The 23,289-nt window shown below is 47.2% G+C and overlaps 1 protein-coding gene across 3 annotated transcripts in view; it reads left to right on the top strand.

Moving 5' to 3' along the window:
- Window positions 1–4,196: 4,196 nt before the first annotated feature.
- Window positions 4,197–23,289, top strand: part of MOCS1 (molybdenum cofactor synthesis 1) — a 98,241-nt gene continuing 79,148 nt past the window's right edge. For all 3 annotated transcript variants that reach the window (XM_033936605.1, XM_033936606.1, XM_033936607.1), the window contains exon 1: window positions 4,197–4,423. In XM_033936605.1, coding sequence (XP_033792496.1) covers window positions 4,259–4,423 — 165 coding nt within the window. In that variant the 5' untranslated portion in view covers window positions 4,197–4,258. The remainder of the gene's footprint in view (window positions 4,424–23,289) is intronic.

The raw sequence follows: 23,289 nt of genomic DNA on the forward strand, positions 1-23,289 counted from the left end.
ATGAACATCGTCCTTACCGCCAGTACTAAAAATGCTACAGCGGCTTTATAAAGGAGGGGGTAAAATGAAAAAATATAAACCAAAACTATTACATTGAAAGCTGCTTCTTGAAAAGAATGAAGCATAATCGAGCACAACACTTCACGTCATGAATACTCGAAAACAAAGTTCAATGTTAATATTGCACCATACTATATAGCTTACCACATCAAAGTGCTAGCTAGAAGCTTCTGGTGGTGTGTGAGCTGAATTTAAGTTTAAATCATTTTTTATTAGTGAGCAGAGAAAACAATATCCTAACTGGAAAATACAAAACAGACAAACAATAATAATCCAGTACAGCAGAGCAGGCAAACAATATTTTTTCATTCAGCAACCATCCCTATACCCCTCTCCATTTCCATCCCACCCTTTCAACAAAGTCAGATATGTGCCAGATTATGGGCTGAGAAATCGATCTCGCACTCTTCAAGGATAAGTGGACCAAAAGTATTTCCATAGGGCACATACTTCCTCTTTGAAAAACCCAAGGGAGGTATGAACATTTAAACACTCCAGCTGGGATAACATGAGCATATTAGATTGCCAAATGAATTGCAGGGGGGTCCCGGGAGAGCCAATAGACCAGTATAGCTATTTTTGACATCAGCACTGCTTTCTGAAAAGAAACAAGTCAAACTTTTTGGTTGTGGGGATACTAAATCAATGCTACCAAATAAAAGTGCAGACTGACAAGACCACCAAACAGATCATTGTCTTTAGAAACAATTTCCAAATTGATGCTACCCCAGGGCAATGTCAAAACATTTTCTCTGAAGTGGCCGAGGCAGCGGCACATTTTAAACAAGCACCAGAAGGTACAAACTTGCTAGATATGCTCCTATACCGGTACTAATGACTGGGGAGTCAATTCAGAGCCGTTTGCATGAGTTGAATGCATGCATCCAAAGAGGCAGAGTGCATTCCCACAATACGGGAATGAATCAACTCTTCTGAGATCGAGCATTGCAAATCACAGGAGCACATGGTGGATAACTTTCTATAATCCAGCTCTGGTTTAGTGTCCAGTAAATATCGATGATGGAAAGCTAGTGGCACTTTCGCTTTGCCTTCATAGTGTACACCAGTGTCTCTCAAACGTTCTCGAGCCGGGGCACACCAAAGGTAATGGCCAAGGCTTGAGGCACCCAGAAGTGCGCCGACGTCGACGTGATGACATCATGCATATGCGTGACATCATCACATGTGCAGAGACCCTCCAGATGGACCCTGAGACGCCATTAGGGGGTGCCAGCAGGGAAGAGGGCAAGAGAGAAGGAGAGGCACTGGCGCCAGCTGATTGCCTACAGCAGTGTTTCTCAACTACTTCAAGCTAAGTACTCCCTAAGTCTAACAAATATCAACCACAGACCTCCCTAGGCCCAGATCCCACCTTCTTTACTAATTGTAATGCAATTTTTTCCATCCATTTTTCATATACACACATTATACACAGCAGATATAAATTCTCATAACTGACACATTTCAAGCGCTATATTGAAAATAAAATCATTTTACCTACCGGCGATCCTCTGCAGGCTGCTGTAATTAGCTTTAAAGGTGAGACCGGGAGGCCGGGGGGAAGCCGGAGGACGCTAGAGACAAGAGGGAAACATGCAGGCCTTCAGCGAATCGGGCAGTGCTGGCGCCGTACCACATAAGGAAGTCAGCTGGCAGGGGCCTCTCTTTCTCCTCAGCGTGCCACAGCACACTTGGAATCTCAGGAGCATCGGGAGCATTTAGCGCGGCTCCCTGCACTAATAACCGCTATCACGGTTTAGTATAAGGGGGGGATAGTGTTGCAACTGAAGATAGGCAAAGTAGTCTTTATCCATCAGACCATATTCAGTCTTTAGGTTGGTGAATGTCTTTAATTTCCCTTCCTCAGACACCTCCCGTAATATATAATGTATTCCTTTTTGCGTCACTCCCTGGAAGAAAGGCTATGTTACCCTGAAGAAGCAGGTAAGGCGTCAATCTGGGAGAAAAATGATGCCTCCAACATAGCCATTTCCATGTTTCCTTCCCTGAAAGCAATACAAAATTTTTTTTTAAACGGTTGGCAAACTCTCCACAAAATATAAGAAAGCACTAACATGATGATGACCTAAACTTGCTAACTCTAACTACAGTATGGAAAAATAAGTTGTACGTATTTCTAAACTAATCATTAATGTGTCTCATCCCGGAGGTAACGGAGATTCAAAAGCCCTAAACCTTCCTGGGACAGAACATGGATTTTGCATCTTGTGCGAGTTAACTTTAGCTAGGAAATGGGCTATTTTAATATGTTATGCAAGCAGATAATTTCCTAGTGTTCAAAACAAATTCCTCTCGTTAACCTAGCTAAAAGTATGTGTGCTGTTGAACCCAATAGGTACTTTTAAGGGTAGTTAATAGGTAGTTAAGGGTATGCAATTTTAAGGCAGCCCTAAATGGCTTTTGAAAATTGTTCTCTAGTCTCCAGGGGCACATGAACACATTTTGCTAGGAGCCTAGAAGGGGCACTTGCATAGTAAGGGGGGAGGGGAAGTCTGCCCCAGGTGCAGTCTTTGTATAGGGCGCAGGTACCAGTCCTCCTCTCCACCCCCTCTTTCCTGCCTTGCGCCCCTTCCTGTCCCTCGTACCTCTTTAATTTTTCCTGCATGAGCAGCATTACAAACTTGCTGCCCGCATTGGTGTCGCCTCTCTCTGATGTCACTTCCGGGCCCCGGAAGTGACGTCAGTGGGATAGCCAACACGATGCGGGCAGCTAGTTCGTGCTGTTGCTCTCAGGGCAGGATTAATTTGTCGAGGGCCCCTAGGCACAAAGTACACTGGGCCCCCTGCCCCACCCCACCATGTGCCCAGGCGGAAACATGAAGCTGCGTCAGAGGGAAGCTTTGGGCAAGCAGCACCGCTTGCACAATTACAGTACCTGTTGCCTTTCTTACCCTTGTTGCTTGCTTGTCTTACTTTCCGTCGATGGGGGGGGGGCCATGTTGCTGATCGGGGGGGGGGGGCCTGCGTTGCCGATTGATGCTGGAGGGGCCCATTGTCTTTTGGAAAAAACAATATTGATGCCCTCCTTCATCGGGCCCCCCTGACCATTTTGGGCCCTAGGCATGTGCCTACTTGGCCTATTGGTTAATCCTGCCCTGGTTGCTCTTGCCTGGAAAATTAAAAAGTTACGGGGGAAGGGAGGGGGGTTGGGAAGGAGCTGGGGTGGGCAGGGGAGGGGCACCACAACCCCGGGCCCCACTTACCCTCACTCCACCACTGAGAAGGGGCAAACAAATCATGCTCTCTGTCCCCAAACTCTCTAGTTCAGGGGTGTCCAATGTCGGTCCTCGAGGGCCGCAATCCAGTCGGGTTTTCAGGATTTCCCCAATGAATATGCATGAGATCTATTAGCATACAATGAAAGCAGTGCATGCAAATAGACCTCATGTATATTCATTGGGGAAATCCTGAAAATCCGATTGGACTGCGGCCCTCGAGGACCGACATTGGACACCCCTGCTCTAGTTATTGATGTTGTATTGGGCAAAATATGCATAAGGTCAAGCCATGGCCCCGGGTATCCAGCCCACCCCACTCCCTATGGTCCTCGCCATGTAGAAAAGTGCTCATTCTGTTACGTTCACGCCAGTGGACATGCTGCCAGTGTATTGTAATAAGAGTTTCATTTTCACCTTTGCTGCCTCCATTACTTTAATAAGCTGCTAGTTGGACTTTGTAAGCAGTGATTCAATTGCATTGCCTTCGGGACAAATAGGGTCGTTTTTCTCAAGTACCTCATTTCATTTTAGTTTGATACATTATAAACCACTTAGGTCAGTACAATGCAGGAATATGAAATCTTAAATAAACATATTAATTTCTGTCAAATCCAAATGCAAAGAAAGAAAAGAATACCCTTTAGAAGTGATTCTAGCTCTACTGTTATACTTTTTTTTATCGCAATTCCAAACAATTGTCATACTATAAACGTTAAAAGTTTCAATAAATTAAAGAACCCCGCTCTTCATTATTTTGCGGCCCACTGTATCCTCAGGCACACAAACCACAATTCCCACAACGCCGCGCGACAGGCGGGCGAGGCGCGTTGAAGCGGGGCGATTGGCTGCGGTCGTCACGCATCCCCGCCCACCCACCCACCCCCTCCCTCTCGGAGCCCCGCGTAGGGGTCATGAGCGCAGACTGCGCGGCGTAGGGAGACGCTCGCGCGCTTGGAGCCATGGTGCTGTGGGGTGGCAGCCGCTGCGCGCCTTTGCTCCGGGTCGTCTCGCGGCTCGACCGCTTCCCGCGCGCCAGCAGCTGCGGCGGGAGCGAGGCGCCCGTCAGGGGTGAAGCGTCGCTGGCGCGCGAGGCGGCGGGAGGAGCAGCCGCAGCAGCAGCTCAGGTGAGGCTCAGTCTCCCCGTCCTGAATCGGGGATTTTATGTCCTTTAAACTGGGTTTTGGTTTTCTTTTTTTTTAAAAAAACGTACTGGTAGTCGCTGAGCGCGTGCGGCTGCCGTTAAGCCGACAATCGAATGCCATTGTCAGCAGATGAATATATTCAAAACGAAACAACATTTTGCAGCAACCGTTCCATGTGACTTCTTTTAAATGTGGTTAAATGAGGTGGGAGGATAAGATCAACAAACTGTTTACTCAGAGGAGGTTCTAGATGTGCACCAAGCACGTTCCCTGGGGTTTGCAAAATGAACAGGCTGGCAGACGTTGCTCCCTCACCCCTAGAGCTTACTTCCGGGGCTCTCAGTTGGGGCAGGTCGCTGGCACACTTGTGGCTTCTGCTTTTCCAAACTGAGGGGAGCCTGCTTGTTGAAAGCTGGACGTAGATAGATTGGCCTTACTTCAAGAAAAGAGATCTGGTTGACAACTTGACGCTTAGTGCTGCAGGAGATGCATTCCCCCCCCTCCCCTTTAGTAAGTTATTCGTTTGCTTAAGGCGCCTCAGCCGTTTTAGGGGCTTTTAGACTGTTCTAAAATTTGCAACCACTACTGATCGTTTCTGTAGCGCTACTAGATTCACGCAGCGCTGTACATCAAAACACAGAAGAGACGGTCTCAGACGGACAAACTGGACAAGAAGGTTCATCTCTGCACAGTGCTCAGGTGGGGGCGAAAGATAGATATTGGTGGCTTGGAGTTTGGAATCGAATTGAAAGCATCTTCCAAGAAGTGGGCTTTGAGTCTGGATTGGAATGTTACCAGAGACGGAGCCTGACGTATAGAGCCATTCAGTTGTTCCAGGATACAGAATAGTGCTGCCCAATTCAGGAGCAGCAGCGTAAAGCCTGCCCTAAGCACTACCTCTTGCTGGTCATCCACTGCTGCTGCTTTAAGAGACCCGATGTCAGAGCTCACGGTGGGGGTGTCTGTCAGGAAGTGCTGCATAGGTGCCAGCGCTATGGGTACCCTTGGATCTGTGGCTTTAGGATGCCCCCTCCCACCCCCCACTGAAGGCCGGCATGTTTCCCCCTTCTCTATTGTAGTTCGGCCTCCCCTGGTCTCCCAGTCTCATCTTAAAAACGAATTACAGCCTGCAGAGGATTGCCAATGATGAAGCGATTCTATTGGGCTGCCGTCATTCTCTGCTACATGTTCCTTCTTCTGCAGTCCATCCCAGACCAAAATAGGGCTTCAGGTCAGAGGAGGGCTGAGATCGCAGTAGAGGGAATGTGTGGCAGAGACCAACAGCAGCCTGCTAAAATCATTACAGCACGGGTGATCCTCTGCAGGCCATAATTCGTTTTTAAGGTGAGACTGGGAGACCAGGGGGAAGCTGGATGACGGTAGAGAAAGGGGAAACATGCCAGCCTTCGGGGGCCACCCTGGTATAGCTACGGTATTAGAAATACATGGAGGGAGCGAGTCCAAGGAGAGGGGCATATGCAGGACTGAGGATGAGGGGAGGTGTGAAGGGTTCAGAAAACAGGAGAGGGAGAGAGGTGATGGACAATGAGATGGAGGGAAAAGAAAGGGACAGAGGTTGGACCCTAGAAGTGGTGTGGAGGGAGGGGGGAATAGAAATACTGGCTAGGAGGATAGTTGGTAAGAGAAAAGGAGAGAAGGTGGACCCTGGGGTGTTGAGGAAGGAGGGAAAGATGCTGGATGAAAGGATAGTTGAGAAAAGCAGAGATGGATGTTGATGGTGGGATCCATTGCTGCAGCCACGCTTTCATTCTTTGGGCCACCGGCATCGCAAGTGAAGTAAGCACGCTGCCTTCCGAAATGCTGGACTGCGGGGATGGAGATGAAAAAAAGGAAAGATGCCAGATTTCCGGAGGAGGGAAGCAAAATGGAAGGGGCAGACAGAGATGAAAGATGGATGGTGATCACGGAGAAAGAAGAAAACATCAGATGGACAGGAGACCCTGAGACAAACAGAAACCAGAGCCTGGGACCAACATGATTTGAATAATGACCAAATAACAAAAGGTAGAAAAAATGATTTTATTTTCTGTTTTGTGATTACAATATGTCACATTTGGAATGTGTATCCTGCCAGAGCTGGTAGTAGACAGCGAACGTGAGCTAGGACCTAATGAAGAGAAGAAAAGTCTTTTTTTTGTTTACATCATAGCACCAGTGTGGTTGGGTGAACAGGCTGCAATATAAACCCGTCAGAATGTTTGAGAAAAAAAAAACCCAAACGTACCCAATTGGGCAGGAAAATCAAATCGAAATATCGATTTAATAGGCTAAATATGCATAAAGTGAATATGCATGAGATCTATTAGCATACAATGAAAGCAGTGCATGCAAATAGATCTCATGCATATTTATTGGGGAAATCCTGAAAACCGGACTGGATTGCGGCCCTCGAGGAGGGATTTTGACATCCCTGATCTAGAGCTTCAAAGACAGTCCAGCAGCATAAGGCCCGACTGCAGGATATGAACAAGAGAGCTGCTACATCTAGAGCTTCAGAGACAGTACAGCAGCATGAGACCCAACTACAGGATATGAAAGATAAGCGTCTAATCCAGGAATCTCAAAGTCTCTCCTTGAGGGCCGCAATTCAGTTAGGTTTTCAGGCTTTCCCCAATGAATATGCATTTAAAGCAGTGCATGCACATAGATCTCATGCATATTAATTGGGGAAATCCTGAAAACCCGACTGGATTGCGACCTTCAAGGAAGGACTTTGAGACTCCTGATCTAATCCATAGTTTTCAAGCTCACCGAGACACTCCCGATGCCGTTTAAGTCCAAGTTCAACCCCTTAAGTCCAAGTTCAGCCCCAAAGAGAGGGTCATTCTTGCTGCTGAGATTGGGATATCCAGGATTGAGCGCCTAGAAGTGTCTCCAAAATAGCCTCTGTTCTCCCTTGTACAGTGGTGCGTTACGACATCTAATGCCACTGTGGGCATGGCTAACGTTGGTAGTCATGCTAGACATCATAAAGCGCCTCCATCTGAAATGTAGTCCTTTAAAACACTGGCCTACATTTCTGGCATCTACCTTTCACAAAGATGTGATTCTAGAAATGTCGCTGTTGCGTTATTGACATGTGATTGATGGCCATTTTTTAGGCAGCCGCCAACAACAGCGCCGTTTATAGAAGCCAGCCCTTACTGTCTCCTGTTTAGGTGCTAAGTGCTCCTACATTAATCCTGTGCTAGCATGCACTAAATTCAGTATAATGCACTAGATGGAAAATATTTCATGCCTGCTTTTGGAGAAAAAGTAAGAAAAATGTAGTCATGTGCAATAACAGCCAAATTACCACACAAGCCCTTAATGCCTTTATGTGGTGATCTGTTAAGCACTTACTCCTGGATTCTATACATAACACCCAAAATTGCATGCAATTCTGAGATCCATGCACAAATAAATTAGTTAATGAGCCGTTAATAATTGGCTTTTATTTACATTTGTGCACTACTAATGACTGTTCCAAAATCCCCTTAAACACAAGCCAGAAGGAGGTGTGGCTATGGAAGGGGCATGGGAGGATCAGGGGCATTCCTAAGAATTACAGTGTTAAGAATTTGGAGGCTGCATGACCAATTTATACTGCAGGATTTACACTAGGTTTCAGTTGGTGTAAGTCCTAGCTCCCAAAGTTGAGTGCAATCCACACATGCACAGTTACTCAGTCTCCTGAGCGAGTTTTTCAAGCGATTTCAAAGCTCCTGTGTTTGTTACCCGGGACCCCGCAGCTATCACTTTTCTTTTAGAGATTTTAATCACCAAAGCACCATCTACTGGATCGACAACCCCTGAGGAAGACTTTTTTGGAAGCCGAAACATGGACCGTGTTGGGCCCAAAAACAAAGGAGATGGACTCTGTACTGATATGTACATTAGGTTTTAATTTTTGATTACATTTAATAAACTTCTCTGTTTCTAAGGCTGATGTATACAGTCCCTTCCCCCATGAGTTTCTTTGTTGTGGTTTTTCTGGCATGAGGTTGCTTTACCTTGTTTCTGGATTGTAGGAGCATGGGAGGATCAGGGGCATTCCAAACAATTATAGACAGTGTTAAGAATTTGGAGGCTGCATAACCAATTTACACGGCAGGATTTACACTAGGTTTCAGTTGGTGTAAGTCCTTGCTCCCAAAGTTGGGTTTTACAAACCGTGCATAACCTTGCGCGTTATACGCGTGAGCGCGTTTTACAACTTTTTTTTAAAATCCGATCGGCATCCTCCCCCCCAGCACCGCAAAACATCTCTTACCCGATTGGGACGTGCCAGTGCCCGAAGATCCTCCCTCGTTGGTTTGGGCTGGGCGGTGCGGTGCAGGAGAGATCCTCCTTCTTCCTGCGCCGGGCTGGACTAGGCTTTGAGCATTTGCGCATACTCAAAGCCTTCTGGTCTTGCTCTCTCCGAGATAATCTCGGAGAGAGCGAGACTAGAAGGCTTTGAGCATGCGCAAATGCTCAAAGCCTAGTCCAGCCCGGCGCAGGAAGAAGGAGGATCTCTCCCGCACAGCTCAGCCCAAACCAACGAGGTAGGATCTTCGGGCACTGGCACTTCCTGTGCATTGGTGCTGATGCCGGTGCCAAATCGGGTAAGAGATGTTTTGCGGTGCTGGGGGGGATGTAGGATTGCGGGGGAGGGGGGGGTGACACGAGCGGGTGGGGGGAGGATGCCGGTTCGCAGGAGGGATGCCGAATCGGATTGAAAAAAAAAAGTTGTAAAACGCGGGTAAGCGGGGGGGAGGATGCTGGTTCGGAGTAGGCGGGAGGAGGTTTTAGCATGCGCTGTATACGCGTGTGCGCGCTATATTTAATTTTTTTTACATAAATTTGTGTTCCCCGCGCGCTATATCCGTGTGTGCGTTTTACACGGGTGCGCGGTATATAGGTGAAAATAAGGTACTATTCTTTGAAGAGTGTTCATCCTGGAACGCCCTTTATAGAATACCGCCAAGTGTGAATTTTTCCTAGTACCTAATTTTCGGTGCTGTTTACTGAATCTGACCCTATATGCATGGTTGGCCTGCAGTAAGACATTTTAGTGAAAAGTTCCCCTTACGAGCATTAATATGTCTGCAATGTGTGAAATGAACTGAAAAATTTCCAGAGAATCAGGGGGAAAAAATCAGAAAATGAACCAGTTTTTCTTTTGGCTTTGCACATCCTTAATTGTTGAATGATCAAGTGATTCATCATGGGAGCTACAGTGGTTTTGTTGGGTTACAAACAGAGAATATGACAGCAGATAGGGATTGTGAAGCCTGTCTAGTCTACCCAATTTCATCCCTGCTTTAAAATACCACTGATGCTGCTTGACCTTTGCACTCCCCACTCGATGAAGTTTTGGTGCTTTAGCAAGGATGTTATATGATAACTAGTCTTTATGTTTAAATCTATTTTATTAAGCAACAGTAAGTACAACAGCAATAATAACCATGGAATGCATTTTCATCAAACACCCGCGGAGGACTGGACTCTTATGTCCTCCCCGGACCCACCATACCCCCACCCCCCAACAAAGACAACCCTACCCCCCCACCCACCCCTCCCCATCCCCCCCCATATACAGAAGACTTGCATGCAGGGAACAGCAGAGACATCTAGAAGCACAGTGTCAGAGACGGAGTCTATTCAAGACCCGGCTACGACTCTCAGGAGGCAAAATGTTCAAATATGGCGTCCAAGTGTGAACAAAGTCTCTGCTCCGGCGTCGGGAAGAACGAGCCAAACGGGCTTCCCAACCCATAAGTTCATGGAGGCGATTCCTCCAATACCAGAATGAAGGTGGTTCAGAAGACAGCCAGCAACACAAGATACATTTCTTCCCCAAATAAAACATTTACTAAGAAATAATTTTTCATAAGAATTGTACATATACAAGAAGGAAAATTGGGCAAACAGCATAGACTGCACGGAGACTGGCACAGGGGTCCGCAACAAGCCCTGTAAAAAGGAGGCCATCTCCGTCCAGAAGGTCTGAATCCCCTCACAACTCCAGAAACCATGAAAGTAAGAATTCACCTCCACCGAACAGCGGATACATAACTGAGTATCAATACAACCCATATGGTAAGCCTGACTCTGGGAGGCGTAGGCCCTCATGACAGTTCGAAAATGACATTCACGGAGCTCAGCACTATGTACCAAGCCCGCAGTTCGATTCAGGGTTTTGAGCAAGAAATTGTCCCCCAAGTCCCTACCCAAGTCCCGCTGCCATGCCCCCAAAATACCGGGGAAAACCTTAGGCGGGCAAAGAGCCAGAATCCGGCCATGCAAAGCAGATATAGAGACCCTAGTATCAGGATCCGCAGCCAAAAAAGTACAGAGCCGGGTCCCAAAATCCCCCTGCAAGGAAGACCCCTAAAGGGAAGCCACATAGTGACTTAATTGACAATAAGCAAATGGAAGGCCAATCTCAGGGACCCCCCTCCCCACCAGCTCAGCATAAGGTAAGAGAGACCCATCATCCCGCAGAACATGCCGCATCTGCTCCACCCCCCGCGCCCTCCAGCGACCGAACACAGAAGGTCCAACCCCCGGAGGGAAAGCTAAATTCCCCGCCAACGGTAAAAATACACTAGTATGAGAGTCCTGATTCCACAACCGAAGGATTTGATGCCACACTGTCCACAAGGACCGAAACAAAATACTACGCTTACAGGGTCGCGGCAGTTTAGACAACGGGGCATGGAGGAGATACAAGAGATGAACAGGATAGAAATGATCCCGCTCCAGAGAGAGATCCGTATAAAAAGAGGTACCCAACACCCAATCACTAAGATGACGAAGCAAACAGGCCTGGTTATAAACCCTGATGTCAGGCACCCCCAAACCACCCCCGTGGGCAGGCCCCACCAACAGGGACCATTTCAGTTTAGGTCTACGTCCACCCCAACAAAACCGGCTCAATAGGGAGGTAAGAGAGCGAATATCCCTCTGCAACAAAGAAAGGGGAAGAGTCTGAAGAACGTAAAGCCACCTCGGGAATACAACCATACGATATAAATGAATTCTCCCCAACAAAGACAGCGGCAACGCCTGCCATTTGGCTAGCAACAATTTAGTATCCGCCAGGAGTTTATCTATGTTATGATAACTAGTCTTTAAGCCCGTTACATTAACGGGTGCTAGATATTCCTCAGCTTCCTCCCCCTCCCTTTCCCCTTCCCGTCCCATCAACCCCATTGTTTCCCTTTGCACAGTCTCCCTGCTTCATCTGCTCCTTCTGCGCAGGCCACCGGAGTAGAGAGGACTGGGCAGAGGGGGCTGCCAGCCGGGGCCGGTGGAGAGGAGCTAGGCGGCTGGAGGAGTAGCAGCAGCCGCTGCCGATTGCAGCCTCCGTCCCACCTTCGCCTCCCTGGATTTGCTAGAGCGGCCTGCAAGGTTCGCTACAGTGGCTGGCGAACCTCAGCAGGCCGCTTTGAAGAGGACCGGCAGTGGGAGGGAGGAGTCGCTGGCACATGCGCTAGCGCAGGCGCCGTGAGCACTGGCACAGAAGCACAGCTCACGCCACCAGGACTCGCGGATTTTCGACAGCGCATGCGCACTTAGCCTTTTATTATTATGGATGAATGTCTCTGGTGCTTAGTTTTTTTAAGCTTTTTAACCTTCCATCCCAGTTTGGTGGTGGTGTTGGGATGTGTCCCAGTTAAGATTAGAAAACAAGTACAAGGAGTGGAGATTATCTCCGTGGGAAAACAGCATACTGAATATTAATGCTGCCAATTGTGAAGGAGGGTATGGATTTTTCAGGTTTTACCTGATTTGAGATACATGCAAACAGAGCTGCTCATAGCTATGGTAGAGACCAGCAGTGTTGTGTGAAAGATTTAAAGAAATGCTACGTAAGAAATTTAATTTCAAAACTAAAAACATGAAAGAATGACATAGCAGATACGTAAAGACCACGTGGCCATCTGTACATAAAGACTACTAAGTGCCCATCTGTACCAATTTCTGAGTTCTGCTATCTTTGTCTTCCTCAGAAATCTATAGAAATTTTTTTTTTAAATGATCAGATAGCTATTTGTAATTTTGTTTGCCCCCTCTTTTCAATATATGATTTCAGGTCCAACTGTAGTGTTCATAATATGTTTAGATCAGTGGTCTCAAACTGGCGGCCCTGTGGGCCACATGCAGCCCGCTAGGTACTGTTTTGAGGCTCTCGGTATGTTTATCATAATCACAAAAGTAAAATAAAACAGTTTCTTGATCATATGTCTCTCTAGCTATAAATTACAATTATTAAGACAGCCAAATGGAAAGATTTATAAACTATAAAGAGTTTTACCTAATGCAAAATTGTCATTTATTTAATAAGACATTAACTATTTTTTCTGAGGCCCTCCAAGTACCCACAAATCCAGAATGTGGCCCTGCAAAGAGTTTGAGACCACTGGTTTAGATTCTTATTCTTCTTATTTTATTTTATTTTTTGATATTGACCTACTGCTTCTTAATCTTCTATTGATACTTAATAGGGGATAAAAGTTGAAGCATGGATTGCTTTCTTTCATGCTCTCTTTGGTCCTCATTCACTACTACCATCTCTCTTTATTCAAGCATTGTTGAAATCATCCTTTAATCAAAAGATATGAATCATGACTCCACCAAGTGCTTTTTAGAGAATGACATGGTGATTGCTAGCTGCGGGTAACCTGCCAAAACGGTAACAAATAAAAAGGTCACCGCAAGTACGGGGACAAGGCCATTCACCGCCCCGTGGAGCAGTGAATGGTGTTGTCTCCACAGTTAAAGGAGTGAGCATGCGCGGTGAATGAGCATGTGGTCCAGCAGCCCCCTCTCTCCTGCTGCCCGGCCATGCATCTCCCTCCCTCCCTTTCCCTTACCTTCTCTTTGTGGCGATTTCTGTAAGGCTATCCGTTATATTGCAGCCAGAGCCTTGAAGTTGCGTCGCGTGTGGCTGCTGGAAAAGTCTCCTCTGACGCAACTTTCTGTTTCCAGTTGCATCGGAGGAGACTTTTCCAGCAGCCAACACGACACGACTTCAAGGCTCCGGCTGCAATACAACAGATAGCCTTATAGAAATCTCCACAAATAGAAGGTAAGGGGAAGAGAGGGAGGGAGATGCAGGGCTGGCCGGTGGGAGGGAGCTGCTGGACCGCGCGAAGGGTGCTGGAGGTGGGGAGATGGAGAGGAGAAGATGCTGAAGCAGCCTGAAGAGAACTGGAGAAGAAAGTGGGGAGAAGATGCTGGGAAATGGGGAAGAAAGATGGGGAGAAGACGCTGGAAAATGGGGAAGAGAGAGAGTGGGGAGAAGACGCTGGGAAATGGGGAAGAGGGAGTGGGCGGAAGGGAAATGGGGAAGACAAGAGTGGGGAGAAGACAGATGCCAGACTATGGGGGGAGCGAAGGGAAGAAGATGGGTGCCAGACCAATTGGGGGGGGGGGGAGAGTGAAGGGAGAGGCACAGTAACAGAGCAAATGGAAGACACTGAGAGAAGTCAGACAGTGGATGGAAGGAATTGAATGAGAAGATGAGGAAAGCAGAAACCAGACAACAAAGGTAGAAAAAAAAATTAATATTTATTTACTTTTTTTTTTTTTTTTTTTTGCTTTAGGATAAAGTAGTATATTAATTGTGCATATTAATTATAAACAAAGTTCTTCCAGCTGAACATTTTTCTCTAGTTCAGCAGCCAGAACTTTGATTTATAAGGAAGGAATAAGCTAAATATTGTAGTACTGTGGTGAAGGGGACGACGGGGACAGAGACGGGGCGGTGAAGGGGATGGTGGTCTGGGAACGGAGCATTGACGGGGATTAGAATTTTTCCCAGTGCCATTCTCTAATGCTTTCTCTGCTTTAAAATTACTTTACTATTTTGAACCTAGAACATGAATGCTTTTTGCCTTTCTTTCAGTAGTTCTCCGCTCTCTTGTCATTCTTGTTCTCTGTTCAATCGCTCATGTAGTAACATTGAGGTTATGTCAGAAACCACAAGTGTGGTAGGTAGACATGGCTAAGACAAATGTAGCAGTATGGACTCTGGAAATAATAAACACCACATCCAAACAGCTATGTAATTTCTTTCTTGGTATAAGTTTTGATCCATAAGAATATGTAACTCTAATAAAGGAAATAATTTGCTTACAATAATAAAGCTAATGATTATTTTGCAAGAGTAATGGGCAATAAATGAATAAAGATAAAAACAAATGGTAACATGAAACCTTTAGAAAGTCGCCGAAGCATAAATATCAGTTCTTTAGTTGCATACAACATGGCTCTTTTTGTATGGCAAACTGGCCCTGCTCTGTGCATCTCCAGAATGCATTGCACAGGGTAGGGGCCACCATTTTAGAAATGATGACCCAAAAACAAGATCAAATGGGCATCACTCCTGTTTCGTTGAAGGCACAGAAGTCTTGGGAAGGCTTAGAAAGGGGGTTTGAGGGTGAGTAGGGTACCATAGCCATAGGGTAAAGTTTTATATCGTGAAGAGGGGGATGGTGTAGCCAGAATTAGGTTATACAAACAATCACACTATCTAGGGCCACTTTGCTGCAGTCAGAAGTCTCTTGATTAGTAATCTTCTGGGCACATAAATAAATGTGTAGGGATTCGGTGGGCTAATATTTAAGAACACAAGAAGTTGCCTCCGCTGAGTCAGACCAGAGGTCCATCGCGCCCAGCGGTCTGCTCCCGCGGCGGCCCATCAGGTCCATTGCCTGAGCAGTGGTCCTTGACTATTTTTATAACCTATCTCTTACTCCTATCCCTATCCTCAATCCTTATCTGAACCCCTCAATTCCCTTGTTCTCTAGGAACCTATCCAAACCTTCTTTGAAGCCCTGTAACTTGTTCTGGCTTATCACAGCTTCTGGAAGTGCGCTCCACATATCCACCACCCTCTGGGTGAAAAAGTACTTCCTAGCGTTTGTTCTAAACATGTCCTCTTTCAATTTCTCTGAGTGCCCCCTTGTACTTGTGCTTCCCCATAATCTGAAAAATCTGTCCCTGTCCACTTTTTCTATGCCCTTCAGGATCTTGAAGGTTTCTATCATGTCTCCTCTAAGTCTCCGCTTCTCAAGGGACAATAGCCCCAGCTTTTTTAGCCTGTCAGTATATGAGAGGTTTTCCATACCCTTTATCAGTTTAGTTGCTCTTCTCTGGACTCCTTCGAGGTTAGCCAAGGATTTGTCTGTGATATTTATATTTATTAATTTATACGAGGGGCATTCAATGAGTTATCTATCTGAGTTTGAAAGAAAGTAGCAAGCATGTTGAAACAAGTGTGTGCATGTCTCAAGATTACTTGTGTGCAGTTGTGGCTCAGTGTGAGTCTAACATTCCAAGAGACAGGATGTCAGGGAGTCCTCATGCGAATCAAATAAGAAACTGCTAGATTTGGAACACCGTTCAGTGATAAAATTTCTCACAAAAGAAGGGAAAAAAGCCAAAGGAGATCCATGAATGCATAAATGCAGTTTATGATGAGTTTGCAGGGATCTCTCCCTGCCTGCCCCCCTCCCTCAAGCTGCCGCTGCTGCCGATTTGTCCCTCCCCACCCCACCCCTGAAGATGACCCTGCCATGCTGCATCCCCCCTACCCCACTAATGATGCAGCAGCAGAAAAGGGCCAGGCGTGTGCCGCAACTGCATGAGCAGCCGGCCCACAAGCCTTCCCCCTGTCATCAATTCTGACATCGGAGAGGAAATTCCGTGCAAGCTAGGCAGCGGGAGCAGTGCGCAGCATTCAGTGTGGATTCCTGCACTAAAAACTGCTATGGTTTAGTAAAAGGGGGGGGGGGTGTTTTAGTACTTTTCTCTCAGTCATTTCCATGAATCTTGAAACCTATACAGGCAATCCTTAACATTAACCTATAGCACATGGCTTATTGCCTTTTCTGTGAGAAACCAAACAGGATCCACTTCAGAAAAAGGAGGACGGATTGAGTCATCCATGTTTTATTTCAATTGGAAGCAATGGAAGTAAAATCCAGATGTCTCAATCCATCCTTCTTTTTCTGGAGCCATATGGTAACCCTAGAGCAGTAGTCTTTGCTAATTTTTAAGTGAGGGCTGTTCTGGGTCCAAAAGGGCTGAAGGAGAGCTAACAAATATCTTCCTACTTGGGACCATTATACCAATAACGCTTCTCAACCTTCATTCCTACCAGAACACTTGGCTTCATTCACACTTGCAGAACACAGATAAACCCTATAAACTTAAAAGTGTTAATATATATACAAGCAGAACCTTAAGATGTCAGACTCGTCATGCAATGCAACACCAGAGAAATACAACAAAATGAATTTCTTCCTAAATAGTGCAAAATATAGACAGCAGATGTAAATTATCAAATCTGATACATTTCAATCACTAATTTGAAAATACAATTTTTTCCTACCTTTTGTTGTCTAGTGATTTTATTTTTCTAATCATCTTTTCCCAGTCTTTGGTTGCTCTTAACTCTGTTTCCAAGGCCTTCTTATCCATTTGTTGTTTTTCTCTCCTCCTTCACTTTCTGCCCTACATCCATCTTTGTTTCCACTACAAGCAGGAACAATGTAACTGAGAGTCAGAAAAAGCACTATGCTATAAACAAACAGACTGACTCTGTAACAGTAACACAACCCCAGAGGAGGACTCGTTTTACAAAAAGTTGAGCTCAGAGATATAAAACTCTGAAGAGGGAGAGGTAACCCCCTCTTAGGGAAAGAGTTTTATCTTCCAATGCAATTGCTTCATAATTGTGACAAACGAGCCCAACTCCAAGGTATGATGAGTTTTAACCTATGTATATATCTCAGTGTGGATGCAATATGCATTCAACAGACTTTCCAAAAAAGAATAATATTCTGCATTCAGGTAAGCACTAGAGTTTTCAGCACTCATATAGTTTAATTCTCAAAAAATACTTATCAGGGTCCCGACGCGGCCCCGTTTCGGTGTCTACTTCAGGAGACCCCGTCTGACAAAGTTGAATTGTACAACGAGTGATAGTCATAAAAAATTTTTAAACACAGGTTCGTTCTGTTGTTGAAAAATTTCCGTGCTGAAAACTCTAGTGCTTACCTGAATGCAGAATATTTATTCTTTTTTGAAAGTCTGTTGAGTGCACATTGCATCCACACTGAGATATATACATAGTTAAAACTCTCATACCTTGGAGTTGGGCTCGTTTGTCACAATTATGAAGCAATGATTGGAAGATAAACTCTTTCCCTAAGAGGGGGTTACCTCTCCCTCTTCAGAGTTTTATATCTCTGAGCTCAACTTTTTGTAAAACGAGTCCTCCTCTGGGGTTGTGTTACTGTTACAGAGTCAGTCTGTTTTGTTTACTACATCCATCTTTGGCATTAACTTTTAACATTCATTTTTCTTCCATATTTCTTCTTCTCAAATCTATCTGCTTTTTCCATGTGTTGTCTTTCCTTCCCATTTATCCATGTACACCATCTCTTCCCTCACTCTGCCCTTCCCTTCCACTCCCCTCCCCATCCATGTGTCCCATCTCCTCCCTCTTTCTTCTCCCCTAGTCCCATCTATCCATAAATATTTTTTCCCCTCCTCTTCCCTAGAAACCATCCCTGTGTACCATCTCTTTCATATGTCTCCCTGTGTTCTGACAATCTGTCTTCCCCTTTGCCCCCTCCTATGATCTTTCTCCTCTCCTTTTGGCACCTCTCCTTTTGGCATTCTCTCTTCCCTTTCCCCTCCTCTATAGTTGGCATTCTCTCCCCCTGCCCGGGCATCTCCTGCCCTCTCCCCTCACTCTGGTCTAGTACCTCTCTCCAACCCACCCCAGACCTACCTTTAAAATCCTGGTGGTCTAGTGGCTTCTTTGGGGACAGGAAAGATCCCCACTTTCTTGCCCTCTGCCAAAGCTTGACTCACTGCTAAGGAGGTTTTGAAAATGGCTGCTGAGACTTCTCATGAGATTCTTGAGTATCGTGAGGCTGCTGCATGAAGTTTCAGCAGCCATTTTGAAAATCTCTTTAGCAGCAAATCAAGCTTCGGCAGAGGACAGGAAAGACTGAGGATCTTTCCTGTCCCTGAAGAGACCACTAAATCACCAGGATTTTAAGGGTATGGAGGGCCAGCTTGTCCCCATTACTGCAATAACAATTCCCTTCAGTGTTCTCCCCAGGGCCTTTTAATTTAGATGACCACCCAGCGAATCCTGCTGCTGCTGCCGCCGATGCTCCTTCCTGGTCTAACTCGCCGCCGAAAATTTTGTTTGACGCCTGCCTTTTTTTTTTTTTTTTTTTTTTTTGCCAGTATGCTCTTACTTGCTTCAGGCCTTCCTCGTTGCCAGGTCCTGCCTACTTTGTTTCCGCGAAGGCAGGACCTGGCAGCGAGGAAGGCCTGAAGCAAGTAAAAGCAGTAAGTTGTAAGCTTCCCTTCGGGGCTCTATCGTGGGTATGCCGGCTTCCCTTCTCTTCCCTCCAAAACCGGAAGTTGCGTCCCATAAGGGGGGGGGGAGGGAAGAGAAGGGAAGCCGGCACGCACACAATAGAGTCCCTGAGGGAAGCTTACAACTCGCTGCTTTTACTTGCTTTGTGCCTTCCTCGCTGCCGGGTCTTGCCTTCGCGGAAACCAAGTAGACAGGACCCGGCAGCGAGGAAGGCCCAAAGCAAGTAAAAGCAGCAAGTTGTAAGCTTCCCTCAGTCGCTGACCTATGGAAGATAGGTCAGCGATGGAGGGAAGCTTACAACATGCCTAGCGACTCTGCCAACAGGTGTGTGAGTTGGAAGGGATGGGAAGAGAAATGCTGCTGCTGCACCAAATGGGGGGGAGGGGAAGAGAAATGTTCTGCTGATGCACCCATTTGGGGGGAAAGGGAAAAGTAATGTTGCTGCACTGAAATGGGGGAGGGGAGGGAGAAGAGAAATGCTGCACCCATTTTGGGGGAGGGGAGGGGGAAGAGAAATGTTCTGCTGCACCCATTTTGGGTGGAGGGGAAGGGAAAAGAAATGTTGCTGCTGCTGCACCCAATTTTTGGGGGGGAGAGGGGGAAGAGAAAAGCTGGTGCACCCAATTGGGGGGGAAGAGAAAAGCTGCTGCTGCTTCACCCAATTGGGGAGGGGAAGAGAAGTGCTGCAGCAGCACCCAATTGGGGAGAGAGGGGAGAAGGAAGACCAGGGAAGGGAGAGGAGAGACAAGAGATGCCAAAACCATGGGAGGGAGGGAGGGAAAGGAAAGGAGCTACCAGACCATGGAGGGGAGGGTGAGATGTCCGTGCATATGGAGGGAGGAGGGAGATGCCAGGGCATGGGGGGAGAGGAGAGAAGGGAAGGAGACAGAAATGCCAGACCATGGGGTGGAGTGGGAAGGAAAGGAGGAGAGCGATGCCAGAGCATAAGGGAGGGGGTGAAACTGAAATGAATCATGTACAAAGGAGAGAAAGGGCACAGGATATACAGTTTATTAAAGGGACATAGAAAGAGGGAAGATGCCATATAGAACAGAGAGCGGGTGGGCAGTGGATTCAAGGGGCAGAGAGAGGGTGGACAGTAGATGAAAGGGGTAGAGAGAGAGGGCAGAGGCTGGATGGAAGGGGCAAAGAGAGGACAGATGTTGCATGGAAGGGAGCAAGGACAGATGCTGAATAGAAAGAAGAGAGCGAAGAGAAGATGATTAAAGCAGAAACGACAAAAGGTAGAAAAAAAATGTTTTTTGTTGCTTTATGTCAGGGGTGTCCAACCTGCGGGCCACATGCAGCCCCGTGAAGAATTTTGTGTGGCCCCACTCACGCTCGGTGTTTTCCTCTGCCTCCCCCAGCTATTTAACCTCTTGCTGGCTCCCTCCTCCGTCTTGCTGCAGTGTTCACTCAAAGCCGCGGGCAGCAGCTCCTACGTGCCTCCTGTGGCTGACCTGGAAGCGTTCCCTCTGATGTCATGACGTCAGAGGGAATGCTTCCAGATCAGCCACAGGAGGCACGTAGGAGCTGCTGCCCGCGGCTTTGATTGAACGCTGCAAGACGGAGGAGGGAGAAGGAAAAAGGTAAACACCTGCGGCCCAGAAGGGAGAAAGGGAGACAGACGTGTTGAGGGAATGCTTCTAGATCAGCTGCAGGAGGCAAGTGGGAGCCGCTGCCCGTGGCTTTGAGTAAATGCTGCAAGACGGAGGAGGGAGCAGGAAAAAGGTAAACACCCGCAGCTCAGAAGGGAGACGGGCGTGTTGAGGGAACGCTTCCAGATCAGGTGCAGGAGGCGTGTGGGAGCCGCTGCCTGCGGCTTTGATTGAACGCTGCAAGATAGAGGAGGGAGCAGGAAAAAGGTAAACACCCGCAGCCCAGAAGGGAGAAGGGCGTGAGACTTGAGAGGGAGGGAGCACAAACTTAGGAAAAATGATGGGAGGAAGGGGCATGAACTTAGGACACAGAATGAAGGGAAAGATAGAGGGGAGCATGAGCCATAAGACGGAAGAATGGAGGGAGTGAGGGAAAGAGATGCAGAGGTGAGGGAGATAATAGAAAGGGAGAATTGGGTGTCAGAGAGGGAAAGAGGTGGAGCAATTGGGGAGATAAAGGAGAACTGTTAGGCAGAGAGAGAAGGGACGGAGACAGAGAGAGAATTATTGGACATGGTTGTGGGAGTAGAGTGAGATAGAGATGCATGGGTGCAGAGATAAGGAGGAGAACGTGCTATGCCGAGGAAGCCTGGATGTTGGGGGGTTTTGGGGGAGGGCATTAAAAGAAGTGCCAAATTGGGCCTGGGGTGAGAGCTTATGGGGCCAGAAGCAGAGGACAGATAGATAGATGGTGGGCATTGGTCTGAAGGGAGAGAAGTTGGACCTGGGGTGGTGTGGAGGAAGAAGGAAAGAGATACTTGAAGGAAGAACTGTTGGCAAGAGAAAGGAAGAAATGGTGGACCTGGGGAAGGGAGGCAGGCAGACAGGGGGAGAGATGGGATGGGGGTAGTTGGGAAGAGAAAGGCAGAGAAGTTGGATCTAGGGATGGGAGGGGGGGAGAAATGGAAGGCAGAGAGATGCAGCATCTTTCTCTTTTTTTCTCCATTTCATTGTTTAGCATCAAGGGGGGAGAGAAGAAGAAAAACAGAAAAGAGAGGGAGCAAAATGTTGGACCATGGAGATAGAAGAAGAGAGATGGAACCATGGAAGGGCAGGAAGGAAGAGAGCTGGGATAAGATGATGCTAGAGAATGGAAAGAAAGGGACAGGGCATTATAGCCTGACCAGTGGAGAGAGGAAGGGGGGATTATGAAAGTGTTGAGCCATGTGGATGAGGTCAAAAGGGAGATGACAAGATGAGTGAGAGAGCAGTGAGTACAGTGGTAGAAATGTGGTAATAGGGAGTAGATAGAAGGGAATAGGAGGCTGGGAAAGGAGTGAGATGGGAGAGCTAGAGACAGAGAAAATGGAGAATTGAGAGGTAGCTGAACATTTAAAAAGAAGAAGGGTGAGAAAGAAGGCAAGATTTGAGTGGACAGAGGCAAAAAAGAAAAAGTTAAAAAAGCTGAAAGGGAAAAATCAATACGTTGGAGATAGGCATAAGAAGGAAATGGAACGACAGAAGAGGAGAAAAAAATGGACAACAGACACTGGAAAGAGAATTAATTGAAGATAGAGAAAAAGCAGAAAGAGAAACTGGGAAAACAAAACATCCAGACAACAAGTATGAAAAAATTGTTTTATTTTGAATTTATTAACTGGAATATGTTAGCTTTGGGATATGTGCATCACAATTATTTTTGTATTCAGTGGCGTAGTCATATACAGCTGATTTGGGGGAGGGAGCCCAAAATTAGTGGATGAGCACCAAAGTTTCTCCCTGCCTGAGTGCAATTTATAAATACAGTGGTACCTCGGTTTACGAGTTCACCGGTTTGCGAGTGTTTTGCAAGACGAGCAAAACATTCGCAAACTTAGTGCCTCGTAAACCGAGCTTGCCTTGCTGTACGAGCGCCCCCCCCCCCCCCCGCGATCTGGCACCCCCCCCTGCCGCCATCGGGCACCACCACCCCCGCCGCAACCTGAGATCCCCCAACCCACCCGAACCCTCTTCTTACTTCCAGTGTAGCCTCCGCATCGGCACCAGCATGTCCTGTGCGTTGGTGCTGGTGCCTGAAAATCTGCTTCCTGTGCCGGGCCTTGAGCATGCGCACATGCTCAAGGCCCGGCACAGGAAGCAGATTTTCGGGCACCGGCACCAACGCACAGGACATGCTGATGCCGGTGCCGATACGGAGGCTACACTGGAAGTAAGAAGAGGGTTCGGGTGGGTTGGGGGATCTCAGGTCGCAGCGGGGGGGGTGCCGGTGGCGGGGGGCCTTCGGGGGGGAGCAATGTCGGTTCTCAGGGGGGGGGGAGAGCAGCACTGCTGGCCTCGGGAGGGGGGAAGGTGGGGGGTGGGAACATATCAAAGCAAGTTTCCCTTACTTCCTATGGGGAAACTTGCTTTGATATGCAAGCATTTTGGATTACGAGCATGCTCCTGGAACGGATTATGCTCGTAATCCAAGGTACCACTGTACTTGAGTTAGTGGGGATTCCCAAGCCCTGCCAACTGAAGACATCTTCCTCCCGTCTGGCAACTCAAACTCTCCAAGCTTTGCAGCCAATGGTAATATCCTCAAGCTTCCACTGCTTTCATGCATGCATGAAAGCCAAGGGGGGGGGGGAGGGAGGAGGGAAGTCAGCAGCTCTGCAATATTGCTGCCAGCTGCAGAACTTGGGAAGTTGGAAGGGGAGGAGGTGGCCGTCAGTTGGTGAGGCTTGGGAATCCCTACTTGCTACAGCAGGGGAGATATTCATTTTGAGAAAGTCTAAGCTCAAAGTGGGAGGCCCAAAAAAGCAGTAATATTTACCCTGATTAAACGATCCTCCACGTGCGCTGCTGACAGA

The sequence above is a fragment of the Geotrypetes seraphini genome, chromosome 3, assembly GCF_902459505.1.
Source record: "Geotrypetes seraphini chromosome 3, aGeoSer1.1, whole genome shotgun sequence".
NCBI lineage: Eukaryota > Metazoa > Chordata > Amphibia > Gymnophiona > Dermophiidae > Geotrypetes > Geotrypetes seraphini.